Source organism: Sorex araneus, chromosome 2 (genome assembly GCF_027595985.1).
Source record: "Sorex araneus isolate mSorAra2 chromosome 2, mSorAra2.pri, whole genome shotgun sequence".
NCBI lineage: Eukaryota > Metazoa > Chordata > Mammalia > Eulipotyphla > Soricidae > Sorex > Sorex araneus.
Genome location: NC_073303.1, coordinates 63,731,244 through 63,747,649, shown reverse-complemented (window position 1 = coordinate 63,747,649; position 16,406 = coordinate 63,731,244). Strand labels below are relative to the sequence as shown.

General features: G+C 37.6%; 1 protein-coding gene across 1 annotated transcript in view; it reads left to right on the top strand.

The window, feature by feature from the left end:
* Positions 1 to 4,593: 4,593 nt before the first annotated feature.
* CNBD1 (cyclic nucleotide binding domain containing 1) overlaps positions 4,594 to 16,406 on the top strand; it is a 364,454-nt gene continuing 352,641 nt past the window's right edge. The window contains exon 1 of the mRNA XM_055124427.1: positions 4,594 to 4,681. Within this exon, the coding sequence (XP_054980402.1) occupies positions 4,594 to 4,681 (88 nt within the window). The remainder of the gene's footprint in view (positions 4,682 to 16,406) is intronic.

Sequence of the window (16,406 nt, the reverse complement as noted above, 5' to 3'; positions counted from 1 at the left end):
TGATTTAGAAAAGAGATAAGACATGGAAATCATATAACTTGAAAATGGAAAGGTGTTAGGTGTTACTGGTTATTTGGTTATTTCTGTGGTAAGAATAGACATTTAACAAGAACACTCTGTTGCTATGCTATTGAGGTAAATTTTGATCAGATAAACTCAGAGTGTTTTGTAGTTTGTGGAGAACAAAGAAATAGGTGGTGACTTTCTAAATGAACAAGCATTAAAATACAGTGGCAGAAACTTTCTAATCTAGCAAAATGACTTACATGCTATCCTGGATAAAATTCATGGTCCTTTAAACATTTGCACTCTTCTTCTATTTTATTTTGAAAAATACATTCTCAATAAGGGAACTCATTTGTCTTTTAACATTGATTACATAGGGAAAGAATTTAAAAGTCATTAGGCTTTTTAAAAGTTTTATGACATATTGAAAATGCTTTAAATAATTTCCCCTGAAAGCCATCATGGGAATTGTTAATGCCATCAAGTCTAACAAAAATTTGTACTCCTAATAGTTTTCCAGACTACATAGTTGTTACAGTGTTTAATTATTTCTTTCAGAAGTCGACTTCATTTAAGATGTTTTTCATTTTCAATCATCAACAGTTGATAACAACTTGATCATTTTAAACAGTATATATTAATGTGCTTTGACTTTTTTTGCTGAATATTTATGTTTAATATAAGAAGGCCTCATTTGAAATTATTTATGCTGTTGATTAAATCATTAAGAGTCACAAATGAAAGAGTTCATTTGTATCTGTTAAGATAATTTGTCTAGAATTATTGTATCTTTTCAGAAATCTTTTAAAATTCAAATTGCATCGAGATTTATTTCTACTCCTTTAAAACTCAGATTGCATCTAGATTTATTTCTTAGTGAATCCTATATCAAAATGACATTGTTATTTATAAATAATATCCTGACACTTCCTATGTACCTTTTGACTGACACAGAAAACAATTGTTAGAATTCATGGTTAAAACACAGTTTAATCATTTTGAGAAAAAAGATTGTCTGGTTTTAAGAATCCCTATTCAGGTACAGAATCTTTGGCTTTTATTTTATAAATTCAAAAGTTAAGATGGATTCCATCTGCCCCTTATCATCTTTCAAGTTAATCAAGACTAACTACCTCTAGTTTCCCAGGAAGTAGGTTAATAAATTGTACCTGCCTTGTGGGATTGTGAGAAAGAATTATTTGTGGAGTGTCTAAATCAATAACTAGTAAAAAATTACTCATTAAATATTCGCTGTCATTATCATCATCATTATCAGTGCCAGCGACATCATCACTTTATCGTTCAGTCTCTATGTTAGTATAGCTGCGTTGGCAGCAGCAGAAAACACAGTTTTAAGCTTCCCATATAGGTTTTCCTGGCTGTCCAATGTAGAGTGTCCCTGCTATTTGAGAAGTCTCGGGATGCTCAAAACAATTTTTTCATGTAAATGAATGGTAATAGCTTACCCCGGGCTCTAAATAACCTGCAAATCATACTCAAAAGAAATGTGCTGCATTTGGAGAGCTTCGAAGACCTGTGGCTCGTTCTATTACTTAAATTCCATCTCTCATCAATCATTCTCTATTTTCCCTTCTTGCTACTACTCTTGCCTAGTTCAAACCTTCATCATCACTCCTGTGAACAACTGCAATAGTATCTTCTCTGGTTGGTCCCCTTTCCTTCACCTTGTCTTCTTCAATTTATGTCCTGTTAGCCCCAGGCTTTCAGCTCTGAAACACACTTCATTAAAATTTCAGAGGACTGTGCCACTGCGCAGTTTTGGAAGAAAATGACTTTCTCCCCCACTGATTCTCAGATTCTTTATTTTAAAATAACTTTCTTTTCTTTTTTTGTGGTATGGGAAGGTAGAGTCTCCCAAGCAATGCTCAGACACCCTGGGGTCCCTTCCAGTGATTCTTGGCTAACTATGTGCGGGTCTTGTGATGGTCCTGGGAACCTGCACCGCTGGGGATACCCCAGGCCACGACAGCAGTGCTCAAAGGTCTCATGGGTGGTACCCACTGAATCTCAGAGAACCAAGTGATGCTCTACATAGTACTGGGTTGCTGTATGCAAGATAAGTGAGTCACCTCCTGTTCTCTCTCCAGCCCCCTGTTGTCTACCTTATGTAGAAAATTTGTGAGGCTCAAAAGCATGCAGATCCTCTTGTGTCTATAAAGTACTACTAGTTATTTTTTTAAACTAAAAGAAGCTAGATTAGAAAAGTTATAAAGTTTTGATAGTTTATTCTTATATATTCAAAAATAATAGAAGTAATTGAATGTGATTATAGCACTGTCACACTGTTGTCCCATTGTTCATTGATTTGCTCAAGTGGGCACCAGTAACATCTCTATTGTGAGACTTGTTGTTACTGTTTTTGGCATACTGAAAATGCCACGAGTAGTTTGCCAGGCTCTGCCATGCGGGCGGATACTCTCGGTAGCTTGCCGGGCTCTCCGAGAGGGATGGAACAACCAAACCTGGGTTGGTTGTGTGCAAGGCAAACGCCCTACCTGCTGTGCTATTGCTCCAGTCCAAATGTAATTATAATTAAACAAATAATAATGAAATTATGTACATACATATGGCCATATATAAGAATACTATGGGACCACACACACACACAGACACCAAGAGAAATGAGTCATAAAAGTGTAAATCACTCATTGCATGATTATTACAGCTTTTCATTATTAGCTAGTATTGAGGACATGAAGATAGAGTTTAGAACTTCCTGTTTCAGTCATAATATAAAAATGGCACTCTCAAATTAGGTAGTAGATTCTACTCAAAATGATGAAGCTTAAAATATCAAACTATTGCTGCTCTCACTGCTTCTACTGACAATCCTGAATCACATATAACACAGAACTTACATGAGCAAAGCACTATGATAAACACTTTAAGATATGATCTGTCATTAATATAACAGATAGACAAAAATGATCAATCTAAGATGGACTGGATAACCCGTGCTACATTAATTGCATTGGATGATGCTTCTATGAGGGGGTGGTCTTCACAGCTCCCAGTCAGTGCTCAGAATACACCTCAGGTGAGACCCAGCTGAACGTGTGGGTAGGTGACGTACTCCTGCTCATGAAGACACACTGCTGGGGTCACCAAGGACACTCAGACCACACAGGGCAGGGTATGGAACTTGGGGCCTCCAAGGGTAGAAGTTGCCCCAACCCTTTTAGTTCCTGTCCATGCCCCATTGTTTCCTTTTCTATCCCCTAAATGATCTGATGAAGAGACATCTTTTCATTTTACTGAGACATATGATTTGTCCTGTATGTCAGAAATGTTAGTGGATGAGCTAACTTGTGTATCTGTGCTACCAGATGCGTCATATGATAATAAACATGTGAAAGTATACTGGTTTGCTGCCATTGATTCATTCCTTTATCTTGGTTGATGATGAAGCCCTTAGCTAGTAGTAACTACAAACTTTTCTCTTGTTTTATTTTGTTGTTGTTGTTAGTTTCTGAAGCAAGTTTTGAATCAAAGTGTCTGTTTTGCCAACACTAATTTAGGGACTAGTTCCATAATTTTAACCAGAATTTTGCTTATATCCCCTCTCAACGTTTCTATTTAAGGGTTATTTTGAGTTTCAAAGGTGAGAATGAAAGATCAAGTGTGTAGCACAAAAATAGAGTGTTTGCCTTGCATATCTGAGGATCTAGTTTTAATCCTTTGTGCTGCAAAAAATATAAAACTGGAAACAGAATTGATTTAGGATATTAACAAGGCATACAGTTGGAGCACTACCAAGTAACTTTATTGGAATGAGCTTTATTAGAAGTGAAATGTTATTTTGGTCTTATCTGCAACGTCTTAATTTTTTCTCCTTTGGTTTAAAGTTTAGGTGCTAAGGGAAGGGTGTAATTTATTGGGGTTCTCTCCAGTCCTAACAACAAAGATAAGACAAGTAACAGGAATTAATAATAAGAAGCACACCAACCAAAATGGAAGAGTCAAGAGCATTGTAAAAAAGCAGAATCAAGGTGTGACTTATCATGCCTGCTTATTTATTTTATTATTTATATTCTATATTCTATATACTCATATACAATTATATCTAATTATGTATAAAATATGGACATTATGATATACAGTTTCTATAATTAATAAGTAGTGTGCTATTTTAGTAATTATATTTGCATATACTTATATGTGATACGATTTTATGTATAAGTGTAGGTGTTTATACAATATTTACAACAATATGATAAATAAGTTAGTCAACTAGTTTAGTTATCAATAATTACATCTACAAATGCATTGCTATTAAGAGAAATAATAAGGGAGGTTCAGACAGGAAAGCAAAGTGCCATTCTAAATCATGTGTAAGAGATAGCAGATATCAAAAGGAATAGTAAGACCCAACACATTTGAGTGTGCAGTGGCAGCAGTGTGTCCTTGGAGATGCTGTTTGCACAAAGTATAAAAACTGTGAACAGAAAGTTCCGTAGGACTCACCCTATCAGAGGGTGCCTTGAAAGTTCTGCTTTATGATGCTTTCATGTAGAGTCTTCAGATTCCTCTCACACAGCCTCTTAGCAGCACCTTTGGGTCGTTAAGATGCCTATGTCTTCTCTTCCAACAGCTATTTTATCTCATATGAAGATTATAACGAATGTGCCATCTCCTTCACTTCGAAGTATTCCCCGTGAGTAGTGGATGCTTGGAGGGTCTCTCACTGTTTTCACTGATACTCAATTCAGAACAAAGAAGTGGGCATTAGCGGCCTGCTAGGGACACTAGGAATCTTACTGATATTTTAAGTACTGAAAAGAACATAAATGCTCTGTCTCCTTGACATTATTTCAGTTCTGTCAGTAGCAAATATTTTACTTTTACAACATAGGATCTTTGAGAACTCACAGCACTTCAAATAACTGGAACACTTTTAAAAATAAAGGAACAAAGTCTCATAGAGGTTATGTAGCTTAACCAGGCCCGTTATTTTTGACAGGTATTCAATGTTAAAGGGAAAAATAATTTTCATTATTCCAGCTCTGAAATTTACTACCATTTTATTTTATTTTCCTTGTGTAGTCTTTGATTTGTAGTAACATGGGAATTATATAGTTAAACATTTTGAAGTATATGCAACTAAAAGTTGTTTTTCATTTTTATAGTCTAATCCCAGAAATTTTCTTTAGACTTCTTGCCATATCTAGTAAATATGTAGAATTATATTTAATCCACAATAACATTCATGTAATATGTAATTTTCCTACTGGTAATTGAGACTTGAATATGTTTTATAAAATAAAAATAGTAATCATGACCCTTTAAAACTTTAATAAATCCTGACTTATTATTTTTATATTGATTGTATATATAATATAAATATATATAGTTTTATCAGAAATAATACTTTAAGGATAATTGTACCAAAGATATTGGTATGATTTTTTTACCAAAGGCATTGGTATCTTCTCCCTTTCTCTCTCTCTCTCTCTCTCTCTCTCTCTCTCTCTTCCCCCTCTACCACCGGCACGAAGACACCATTCATGCCTTATTTTATTTTAACTTTTTTATTTTATTTTATTTTAACCTTTTATCCTTATTTTATCTTTATTTATCCTTATTTTATTTTAACTCTTTAATATATTTTTGGAGGGCACTGGGTCACATCTAGTTGTATCCAGGGATTATTCCTGGTCCTCTGGAGTGATCCTTGGGGGTGATTGGGCAACTATAATGTGAGCTGGGATGTACATGTAAGACAAGTGCATTTTTTTTTTCACATAGGCCACACCTGGTGGTGCTTAGGGCTTATTCCTGGTTTTGTGCTCAAGGATCACTTATGATGGTACTTAGGGGTAACCATGTGCTTCACTTGGGAATCAAACTAGTCATTTGCATCCAACTCACTTGCCCTAACCTCGAATCATTTTGCTGGCTCACAAGGCAAGCGTCTTACCTCTGTACTATCTCTCCAATACAAAGTCCTAACCTTATTATTTATTTATTTATTTATTTATTTATTTATTTATTTATTTATTTATTGCTTTTTGGGTCACACCAGGAAATACTCAGGGGTTACTCCTGGCTGTGCACTTAGGAATTTCTCCTGGTGGTGCTTGGAGGACTATATGGGATATCAGGGATTAAACCCGAGTCCGCCGCATGCAAGGCAAACGTCCTACCTGCTGTACTATTGTTCCTGCCCCGAGTCTTAATTTTAAACCAAAGTAATTTCTACTTAGGTACTTTTGTTTTATTATTGAGGGAAGTTATTGGGTGTGCAAATTTTGCAATTATATGCAAGTAGTTTTGATAAAAAATAATTTCCACCCTACAGATTAAATTTTGTAAGAAAACAAACAAACAAATCACCTTAAGACAATTTTAATGTAGCTACCTAGGAAGCTTGACATGTGAAAGTTAGAAAATTAAATTCATTTAGAATCAATGGGATTAGTTACCTACTACTCTCTGTGGGGTCTCCCAAGGACACTTCTCTGAAGTGATTAAAGGATAAAAAATTCAGCAACAATTTAGACCTCAAATTGAATAGAGCTTAATGGAAAGTAATGAAGCTCTTGATTTTCCCTTCAGAGGCTCCAACTTGATGCTCTATATCTGTGACTTCTCTTTGGGGATGTGTCCTGTTTGCTTAATAACGATGACATTGTGCTAACTCTACCGAGTAGACAATTTCTCACCGCAAACTCTGTTGAAACAATGATCTTATGCAAGCAGAAGCAAATTATAAGGAAAACATAAGTAGAAATAATTTAAAATATAATAAACATAAGTAGGAGGTTTAGGTAAGGACATAAATAAAAAGAATAACCAACGTGGCAAAAGGTCCTGGGGGATAGTACAAAAGTTAATCACGTGAGCTGGAGCGATAGCATAGCGGGTAGGGCGTTTGCCTTGCATGCAGCCATCCCAGGTTCAATTCCCAGCATCCGATATGGTCCCCTGAGCACTGCCAGGAGTAACTCCTGAGCGCAGAGCCAGGAATAACCCCTAAGCATAGCATGGTGTGACCCAAAAAGAAAAAGGGAAAAAAAGTTAAGGTGCTTGCTTTGCATGTAGTTGGTTTGAATCCCATTATGACATCTGTCTCTCACCACCATCTATCTCCAAACAGATCTAGGTGTGGTCTTTGAGCAGTGGTAAATGTGGCCCCAAAGTCAAGAAAAAAAAAGGAAAAATTCTTGTATATATATGTATATGTACATATATATTATATGGTTTATTCACATTTGTGTAGATGATGTGAAGCGACTTTCATCCTTTGTGTTATTTCACTTATTTTTTCACAAGAAGCTTAGGAGCTTGGTATTTGGCAGAATAATGACCTCCAGTGCTACTGATCTCCTAATCCTCTGAAGCTGTGAATATGCTAAGCCACCTGGCAGGGGGAATTACCATGACAGTTGACATTCAGTCTGCTAAGGTGCAGACCTTGAGCTGGGAGAGTATACTGGGTCATGTTGGCGCACTGCAACAACAAGGATTCTTCTAAGTGGGAGGAGGCATATGAGGAAGAGCAGGAGACTTTAGTGTCATTACTAGCTTTGGTGGGAGGCAATTCAGGTGACTCTTAGAAGCCTTCTGCTAGTTTTTTGCTTGGATGATAAGTGGCAGAGCTTAGGGCTTTACTCCTTCTGGGCTCTGGGCTCAGGGATCACTCCTGACACTTCCCAGGGGACATCTGTGGTGCTGGGAATAGAACCAGGGTCAGCAGCATGCTGGACAAACATATTGATGTCTGCACAAAGTCTCTGGCACCTCTGCAAGCTTGGGAAAACAAAGCAATGGATTCCCTTTGAGCCTCTGGAAAGAATACCACCCTATTGGCAACTTGATTTTCTCCCCCCAGTACAACTCATTTTGGACTTCTGACTTAGTGGCGACTGGTTACAGCAGTGCTAGGAAGCTAGTATACTGCCTACTTTTAAGGACAAGGAGCATGGTCTCATTGGAGGGTTCACAAGTTGTGAAGAAGAGAGATTTCATCGTACCAGCCACAGAACTTGAGCTCTGAGAAAAACAAAGGCAGCTGCACTTCCTTTTACCACTTAGATGAGATATATAAATGGTCAGTGTTTGAGAAGCTCTACAGATAGAAGTGAGGGAACATATCAGACATTTTTCAACGCTCCTCCAGTGCTGTCTGATGAACTCCAAAATTCTTAGGTGTTCTGAGTTAAACTTCTCGAGTCACTGTTTTTTGTTTGTTTTTTGTTCTTTGGTGTATAATCTCCAGGGTGACCAAGGAAGGTCCCGACGGCTCTTTCCCTTGCCGCCCTGGTTGGGTGGTCTCGGGCTGCTCGCCCCGCCGGGGTGGCCTGAGTCATGGTGGCAGACGGAGGAGGAAACAAGGGCCAAGTCAATTGGTTGATCAGTTGCCATTTATTCCATTCTCCCCACGCGCTGTTTCAGTCTCTCTGAGCCCCCTAGTCTAGCCTCACACTGCCCCTCATTCCCGTCTCCTCCTGTCTCTCCCGCTCATCTCTGTGCTATCTTGCTCCCTGCTCTATCTCCCAGCTCCTCCAACTCTCCCTCTCTCCACCCCCGGCACTCTGGGCCAATGCTACACCCAGTCCTGCAGCAAAATCAACATAAGGAAGCCCTTCCTGACTGCCCATCAGGCTCATGGGCAGAAACACATCCAGGGGTGTTCCTTTTCTTAGTCCAATAACTTGATTAACATCTTACTATTAGTTATATTTTTAATTTTTTAATTATTATTATTATTTTTTGCTTTGTGGGTCACACCTGGCAATGCAGAGGGGTTACTCCTGGCTCTGCACTCAGGAATCACCACTGGCGGTGCTCAGAGGACCATATAGGATGCTGGTAATCGAACCCGGGTTGGCCGTATGCAAGGCAAATGCCCTACCCACTGTACTATTGCTCCAGCCCCAATATTAGTTATTTTTGTATGGACATGGTAAGAGATACATTGAGGCTTGTAGGAAAGCTCTCCTGGGAACATCTTGCCACAGACTCAGACTACAGTGCTCAGACTAGATTAATCATTCCAAATTCTAGCAGGGTTTGAATCTAGTTATTACTTTTTGGATCATGACAGAATTTGCCCATGACCATGCTCTTAACTTATAGTTAAACATTTTGGCACTTTGGCCAGGCCCATCTCGATACTAGGGTAGCACAGAACTCACCGCTTGCCCTGGGTCCATCTGGTCCCTCGTCAGGACCCTGCTTTGGGGGGTACTGGGAAGTCAGGGCAACTGAGTCTTAACTCGAGAGAACAGATGCCCAGGAGGTAAATATCATTGAGAGTCCATTAACTCCCAAGTCACAAAAGCATAACATTAACTGTCTTCCTGTGTCCATACAAAAAGGACATTGCTCTGAATTAACTATGCAAAGGACTTAAGGGAAGAGAACAATATTTAGAAGTCAACAGAGCACAAAGAAAGAAGTTGCAAATAAACACAGAGGAATGGGAGCACTATGAGGGGAGTAACCCAATAAACCTAAGCTCCCTGCGGCAAGGCAGAAAGGACAAACCAATGTTATCCTACACTTTGGTACACACTTTGTGATGCTCAGGGCTGACTCCTGGCTCTATACTCTGGGATCACTCCTGAAGGTACTCAGGGGACCACATGGGGGTGCCAGGGACTGGACCCTGATTGAAGAGTTTGCAAGATAAGCTTGTTTTACTGTCATTCCAGTTCCTACTAATGTACTTTTATTTGGAATTCTTAAGCCCTGTTTTTCCACCATCTCTTTGGCCTGTATCTTAGGATACTTCACAGCTTCCTAACAATGAGGGAGAAATTAGTGTTCTCAGGGGGTTAAAAAGCCATGCAATCTTTATTCTGGGTAATAAGAACTGTTTATAAGGGACTGGAGAGATAGTACAATGGGCAGGGTGCTTGCTTTGTACAACACAGCTAACTCTGGCTGGATCCACAGTATTCTCTATGGTCTCCTGAGGCAGGAGTAACTGCTGAGCATCGCTTAGGTATGCCGCCTAAATGAAAGGATTGTTTTTAAAGACCCCGAGCCAGACTGTTTTCATTCAGGGCTCCCCAAAGAAGGGCTGGTGAGACCCCGACCCAACTCAAGGGCCCCAACACCTGCAGCCCAAACCCTCCAGAACTCAACCACTGCCAGACTCACAGCCGCTCTCCACATGCTCAGGCTGAACCTCACCCAGAAGTGAATGTATTTCTGGACCAAGCAACAACTCCTACCTCACACCATCAGTACTCTAAGAGTACCGCACTACATTTGATGAGGTTTAAGTAGGAGACAACCAATCTTAAGGGGAAATATATTTTTTTAAAATAAATAAATATATATATATATGTGTATATATGTATATATATGTACATATATACATGTAAATATACATATGTATATAAAAGCACACAAGGCTAAACCTTTAACAACATGTTAGTGATCTCTTATAGAAGGGCTTAATGGACCCTGGATGAAATGCAAAATCTTCACACTCTTTCCACTAAGGAAATTTTTTTGGAGCATTTTCAATGTTTTTTCCTGACAAACAATAGAAATGAAATTATTTTGGTTCTGCTTTGGGGCAAGGGTTGGGGTTTGGGATGGAAACACCCCAAATATGGTGGTGGGAAGGTGTAATGGTGGGGGGATTGGTTTTTTAATATTAAATGTAATCAAATATTAAATGTAATCAAATATTGTGAACTACTTTATAAAATAAAATCATTATAAAAAGAATTGTTTTTTAGACTTCAGTCAACGAAGCCTGCAGTAGTAAATGACCATTTGATATAGGTATAGCACTGTAGCACTGTAGCACCGTCGTCTCGTTGTTCATTGATTTGTTCAAGTGGGCACCGGTAATGTCTCCAGTGTGAGACTTGTTGTTACTGTTTTTGGCATATTGAATACAACATGGATACTTTGCCAGGCTCTGCTCTGTGGGCGGGATACTCTCGGTAGCCTGCCAGGCTCTCCAAGAGGGATGGAGGAATCGAACTAGGATCAGCCACGTGCAAGGCAAATGCCTTACCTACTATCGTTCTAGTCCTGATATAGGTATACAAATGAAAAATATTTGATAAAATATGAAAATATTTTTAGGTATCAGGCTTTACAAAACTGTTATGGGTATGGTTTTATGTATAAAACTTCCAGCATTACAGTCCACAGAGTGTCCACTCCCTCCACCATTGGCCCAAAGTGTCATTCTGCCCATCCTGCCTGTGATAAGTTTCCTGCCAAAAGTCAATTCTCAGTTTCTGTTGTTTTGGGGCATTTGTTATTTCCCTTCTATGTTTTTTATATTCTGCATTACAGAGAGACCATTGTATATCCCTCTCCTTATGACAAACCACTCAGCATCACGTTTTCCATCCATCCACATAGTGGCAAATTGCATGATTTCATTTTTGCCCCCTTATAACTGAGTAGTATTCCTTTATGTACAAGTACTGTAGTCTCTTTATCCAGTCATTTGTTCTTAGACACTTGAGTTATTTCCAGATTTTTGTTGTTGGGAACAGTGCCACAATGGACACAGGAAGGCTTAAAAGCCTTCTGAAGAGAGTTTTGGGCCCTTGGAGTAAATGCCAATAAGTGAAAATGCAGGTTATATAGAACCTCAGCTCTTAAGATTTTGAGAAGTATCCATGTTATTTTCCAGAAAGTTTGGACCTATCAACATCCCACCAGCAATGAATGACGGTGTTTTTTTCTTTACATCTTCTTCAACACTGATTGTTTTTGCTCTTCATCATATGGTTAATGGAAGCATGATGTCATTTTTATTAATATTTACATTTCTCTGATGATCAATGATGAAGAACCTTTTCTAAACCATTGCCTTTGGACACCTGTATGTCTTTTTTGAGAAAGTTTCTATTTTTCTCTTCTATATTGCTATTTATTGATGGAGGTGTCTACTTTTTCTTTTTAAGTTGTACCAGTGATTTTTTATCTTGGATATTAATCCTTTGTCATATGAGTGGTAGGAATATATTTTCTCCTAGTCTTTGGGGTTTCTTTTTATTCTGTTGATTTTTCTTGCAGTGCAGAAGCTTCTTAGTTTGATATAATCCTGTTTATTGTTGTTTCCTTTTGCTTGACCAATGGCATTAAATGATTGAAGATCCTTGTAGATCCAGAGCTATGAAGTGTTATACCTATGCTTTCTTCAATACAATTAAATGGATTCAGGTTTATTCAGGTTTAGTAACAAGGTCATCAAGCCATTTTATTTGAATTTTATGCATGATGTTAGAAAGAGATCTGAATTCTTTTTTTTTTCTGCATGTGAGCTTTCCCAACACAATTTCTTCAAAACCTTCTTCCACTTCATGCTTTTCCCTTTTTGTCAAAAATTAACCTGAATACCTGTCTCTTGACACGGATATCTATTTTATTGATCAGAGAGTTTATCATTTCATTACCGAACTGTTTTGATTAGTATCACTTTCTGTTATAGTTTGATATTGGAAAGCGAGAAGCCTCCCATACTTTTTCCTAGGATTATTTTGACTGTTTGTGAGTGTGTGTGTATGAGTGTGTGTATGTGTGTGTGTGTAGGGGGTGTATTGCACTGTAGCACTGTCATCCCATTGTTCACCTGTTTGCTCGAGAGGGTACCTACTTCCTATAAATTTCAACAGTGTTTGAGCCATATCTTTTAAAATGTCAAGGGTACTTTTATTGGTGGTGCATTGAATTTATATAATGCCTTGGACAATATTGTCATTTTGATAACAGTAATCTTTTTGATCCATGAAAAGGGATATCTTTCCATTTCCTCATGTTCTCTTTTTATTTGTCCTTATATTTTTATTACATGTCTTTGACCTCTTTATTAATCTTATTACCAGGTACTTGATTTTCTGAGACACAGTTATGAATTGGTATTTAAAAACATTTCTCTCCTATTCTTCTATTTAATTATTTAAAACTAGAAAAACTATGGGATTATTCACATTGATTTTGTAGCCAACCACTTTATTGTACAAGAATGTTATTTCTAGGAGCTTTTATTTCTACTGTCCTTGGAGTTTTATAGGTGTTGCTTCAGTCATCTGCATATAGTGACGGTTTTACTTCTTTCCAATCTGGATGCCATTAGTATCTGTTTCTTATTTTTTATGGCAATTCTGCACTGAGCAGAAGGGTGAGAGTGAGAAAATGTACTTTGTTTTTTCCTGATATTAGAGAGAAGGCTTTTAATTTTTCACCATTGAATATGATGTTTGCTGTTGGTTTGTAACAAATAATTATATTGAAGTAGGTTCCTCCCTCCCGCACATTTTATTGAAAGTTCTTCTCATGAATGGGTTTTAGATATTATCAAATGGTTTTATCCTGCTTCTATTAATATGATCACATGACTCTTAATTTTCCTTTCATTGATACAGTGTATTCCACGGATTGACTTGTTTCTCTCTTTTTTTTTTGCTTTTTTTGGGGTCACAACTGGTGATCCACAGGGGTCACTCCTGGCTCTGCACTCAGGAATTACCCCTAGCGGTGCTCAGGGGACCATATGGGATGCTTGGAATCGAACCCGAGTTTGCCCTACCCGCTGTGCTCCAGCCCTTGACTTGTTTCTTTAGTATGAATCTTCTTAGGTCATGGTGTAGTATCTTTTTGATGTATTGCTTGCTAACATTTCATTGATAATCTTTGCATAAGTATGCATCGGAGATATGGGTCAGCAGTTCTTTTTTTAAAAATTATTATTATTATTATTATATTTTGATGTCTCTGATGCTTTTGGTATCGGGGTGATGTTTGTCTCATAGAAACTGTAAGTTAGAGTCAGTAGCTTCTTCCAACCACCATTGCTTTGATAGGTGTTTGTGGCGGACATGTAGGTGAGTGGTCTAGTAAGAAGTTCCTGCTAGCTCCGGGAGCTTCTTGGACAGCGAGGCCATGCTGGAGGCTGGGCTTCACTGCGGGTGACACAAGTATGTGCTGCCAGGGGTGTGTTGTCATTAGGACTGTGTGCTAATGAATCTAAGACCAAGAGAAGAGTTAGCAGGGAGTGTCAGGGCCTTTCACTTGCTGGGGCACAGTCCCTTGAATGCATTCTGTTCACTCAGTGCAGAGGTAGGCCGTGGTGAAGAGGAAATGGGCTGAGACCCATTATTACTGATACTTGATTTCCAAAAGAGAATGAAGGAAAGAATCTTGAAAATATTTAATAGAAGGGAGGGAGGAGTTCTTCATCTTCTGACTGGGGGATCTCTCCTACACCTATCATTAGAAATATGGTCTAGTTACCTACCATTTGGTTGATATGCTAAATTTCTATTTTCTTTATGCTTATTAGACTTATCCTTCTGAGAAAGGCCAAGTAAAAGTGTCCTTTACATTTTGAGCACCAATTTGTCTGGGGAGAAAACATTTTTGTGGGTGGTTCTTCTTTTTTTTTGGGGGGGGGCGAGTGGGGAGGGAAGAGCCGCACCTGGCGATGCTCAGGGGTGACTCCTGGCTTTGCACTCAGGAATCACTCACGAAAAACTTCAGGATCCATATGGGATGCCAGACACCAGACCCAGGTCAGCCCCATGCAACACAAATAAATGCCCTACTTGCCTTACTATGCTCTGGACCCATATTTTTCTGTGCTTTAAAGGAGAGTATTGTTCCAGTAACAAAAAGTTCACAATGTGTCTCATAGCTGTATTTAACTTGTCCCTGTCTGTGTATCAGGTTAAGTTGGAGGAAAAGAATTCAAGAGACCACAGACACTTTACCGAATTTAGAAACCAGGCTTCACTCCCAAGTGTTTTTCTTTGCTCCTTTTTTCATTTTGATGGTGTACATTTACAGAAAACCTGAAAAAATGGTGTCATTATTCCTCAACACTTCAAGGTCCTTTCCTATAATTTGAGACTTTCTCAGTTCCTTAGAAGCTAACGATAAAGGAGTTTCAAAATGTGTATTTTTATGGAAACTATTTTAAAGTCTTAAAAGTCCATTCAACTGCTAGAAGTGTAAGCAAGAAAAAGGAGGTTTATCAGTGAAGAAGAAAGGCAGGGTTGTCAACTTGTGTAATGTAAAAAAAAAAAAAAACAAGATTTCAAGTGAGCTGAAATAAATAATAGAAATACTAAAAATGGAAAAAGGGCTGGGAAAGATGGTTGAATGTATCAGTATTTTAATCATCAAAAACTCTGTATGGAAAAGTTCATCAGATAATTTAGTAAAATTAATATTAGAAAATCTGTTTTTAAAGTTTGGAAAGTAACTTTTTCTTTTCTTTCATTTCCAAAGGAGAAAATATATTCTAATGTATAAGCAAACATTATTATTTTGTTGCCACTGTCATAATAAACTTAACGTACTGTACTTTTTGTTGAAAATCTTGAATAGTCTTTTAAAATTAACTTCTAACAACACACCTTGCTTGCTCAGATTATTTGTTCTAGGGAATTCAATTCAGATTATTTATTTTGAGGAATTTAATTCAGAAATACCTCTTGGCTTAGTCCTCTGTTATCAATCCTTCAGCTGTTCTCATATTGATTCTCTATCATCTTTGTCTAAAATTAGTCTTCATAACAGAATGTAGATCCACTTACTCTTCTGAAGTCATATGTGCAAATGTATTTTATAACTTATTTTATATTTTTGCCAAAACTTCCGGTTCATTAAGCATAATTATTTACTCTCTATGAAATCTATAAACATTTTCTGAAGTTTGCAAAATTTACTTCTTTATTAGCATAGTCAGTAATATTTAGTTTGGCTGTATGTTTGTCATATTTTATTTTTCAGAGATGGCTCATTATGCACTATACTTCGAGCTTTTATATTTATGTGTGACTTTGCATGTATTAGATTATAACATTTATGAGTGATTATTTTTTAATCTTGATATTGCTTAACTGTTTGCCAAAATATTGTGCTTAGAAGATCACAACCAAACTGAATTCTCACATTAGTAATTAAACTTCTCTTTTGAGTAAGTTCAAATACTTCTTTAGCTGTCAGGGGCCAGGATGTTTGCTCAGAGTACCAGTTCATAAGCCCTGCATATATTCCCTGAGGTCCTTCAGCAATGTGCTGTGAGTAACCCCCAAGTACCACCAGTTTTGCCCCACCCCCGCCCCCGCCCCCTCCAAATAATTATTATTTATCTTGGAAATTCAGTAACTTCTGGAACAACCATTCTCTTTATGTCATTCAGTGTGTTTTTGCTTCCCTCTTCAGATTTAAGTGTTCTGCTTAACTTTTCAGGTTCAGGTCTTGGTAGGATTATGGAATGATAAGTATGGGTATTATACTCCTGTGTCTTTATTTCTGTTTTATTATTCAGAAAAATTCATCTGTAAGATTTTAATGTACTATCTTCTCCTTTTCTCCAATTGGTTTTGTTGTCTCTAGATGATTATATTCTCTTGAATCTTTATTATTTTTTTTGATGCAAATGAATATTA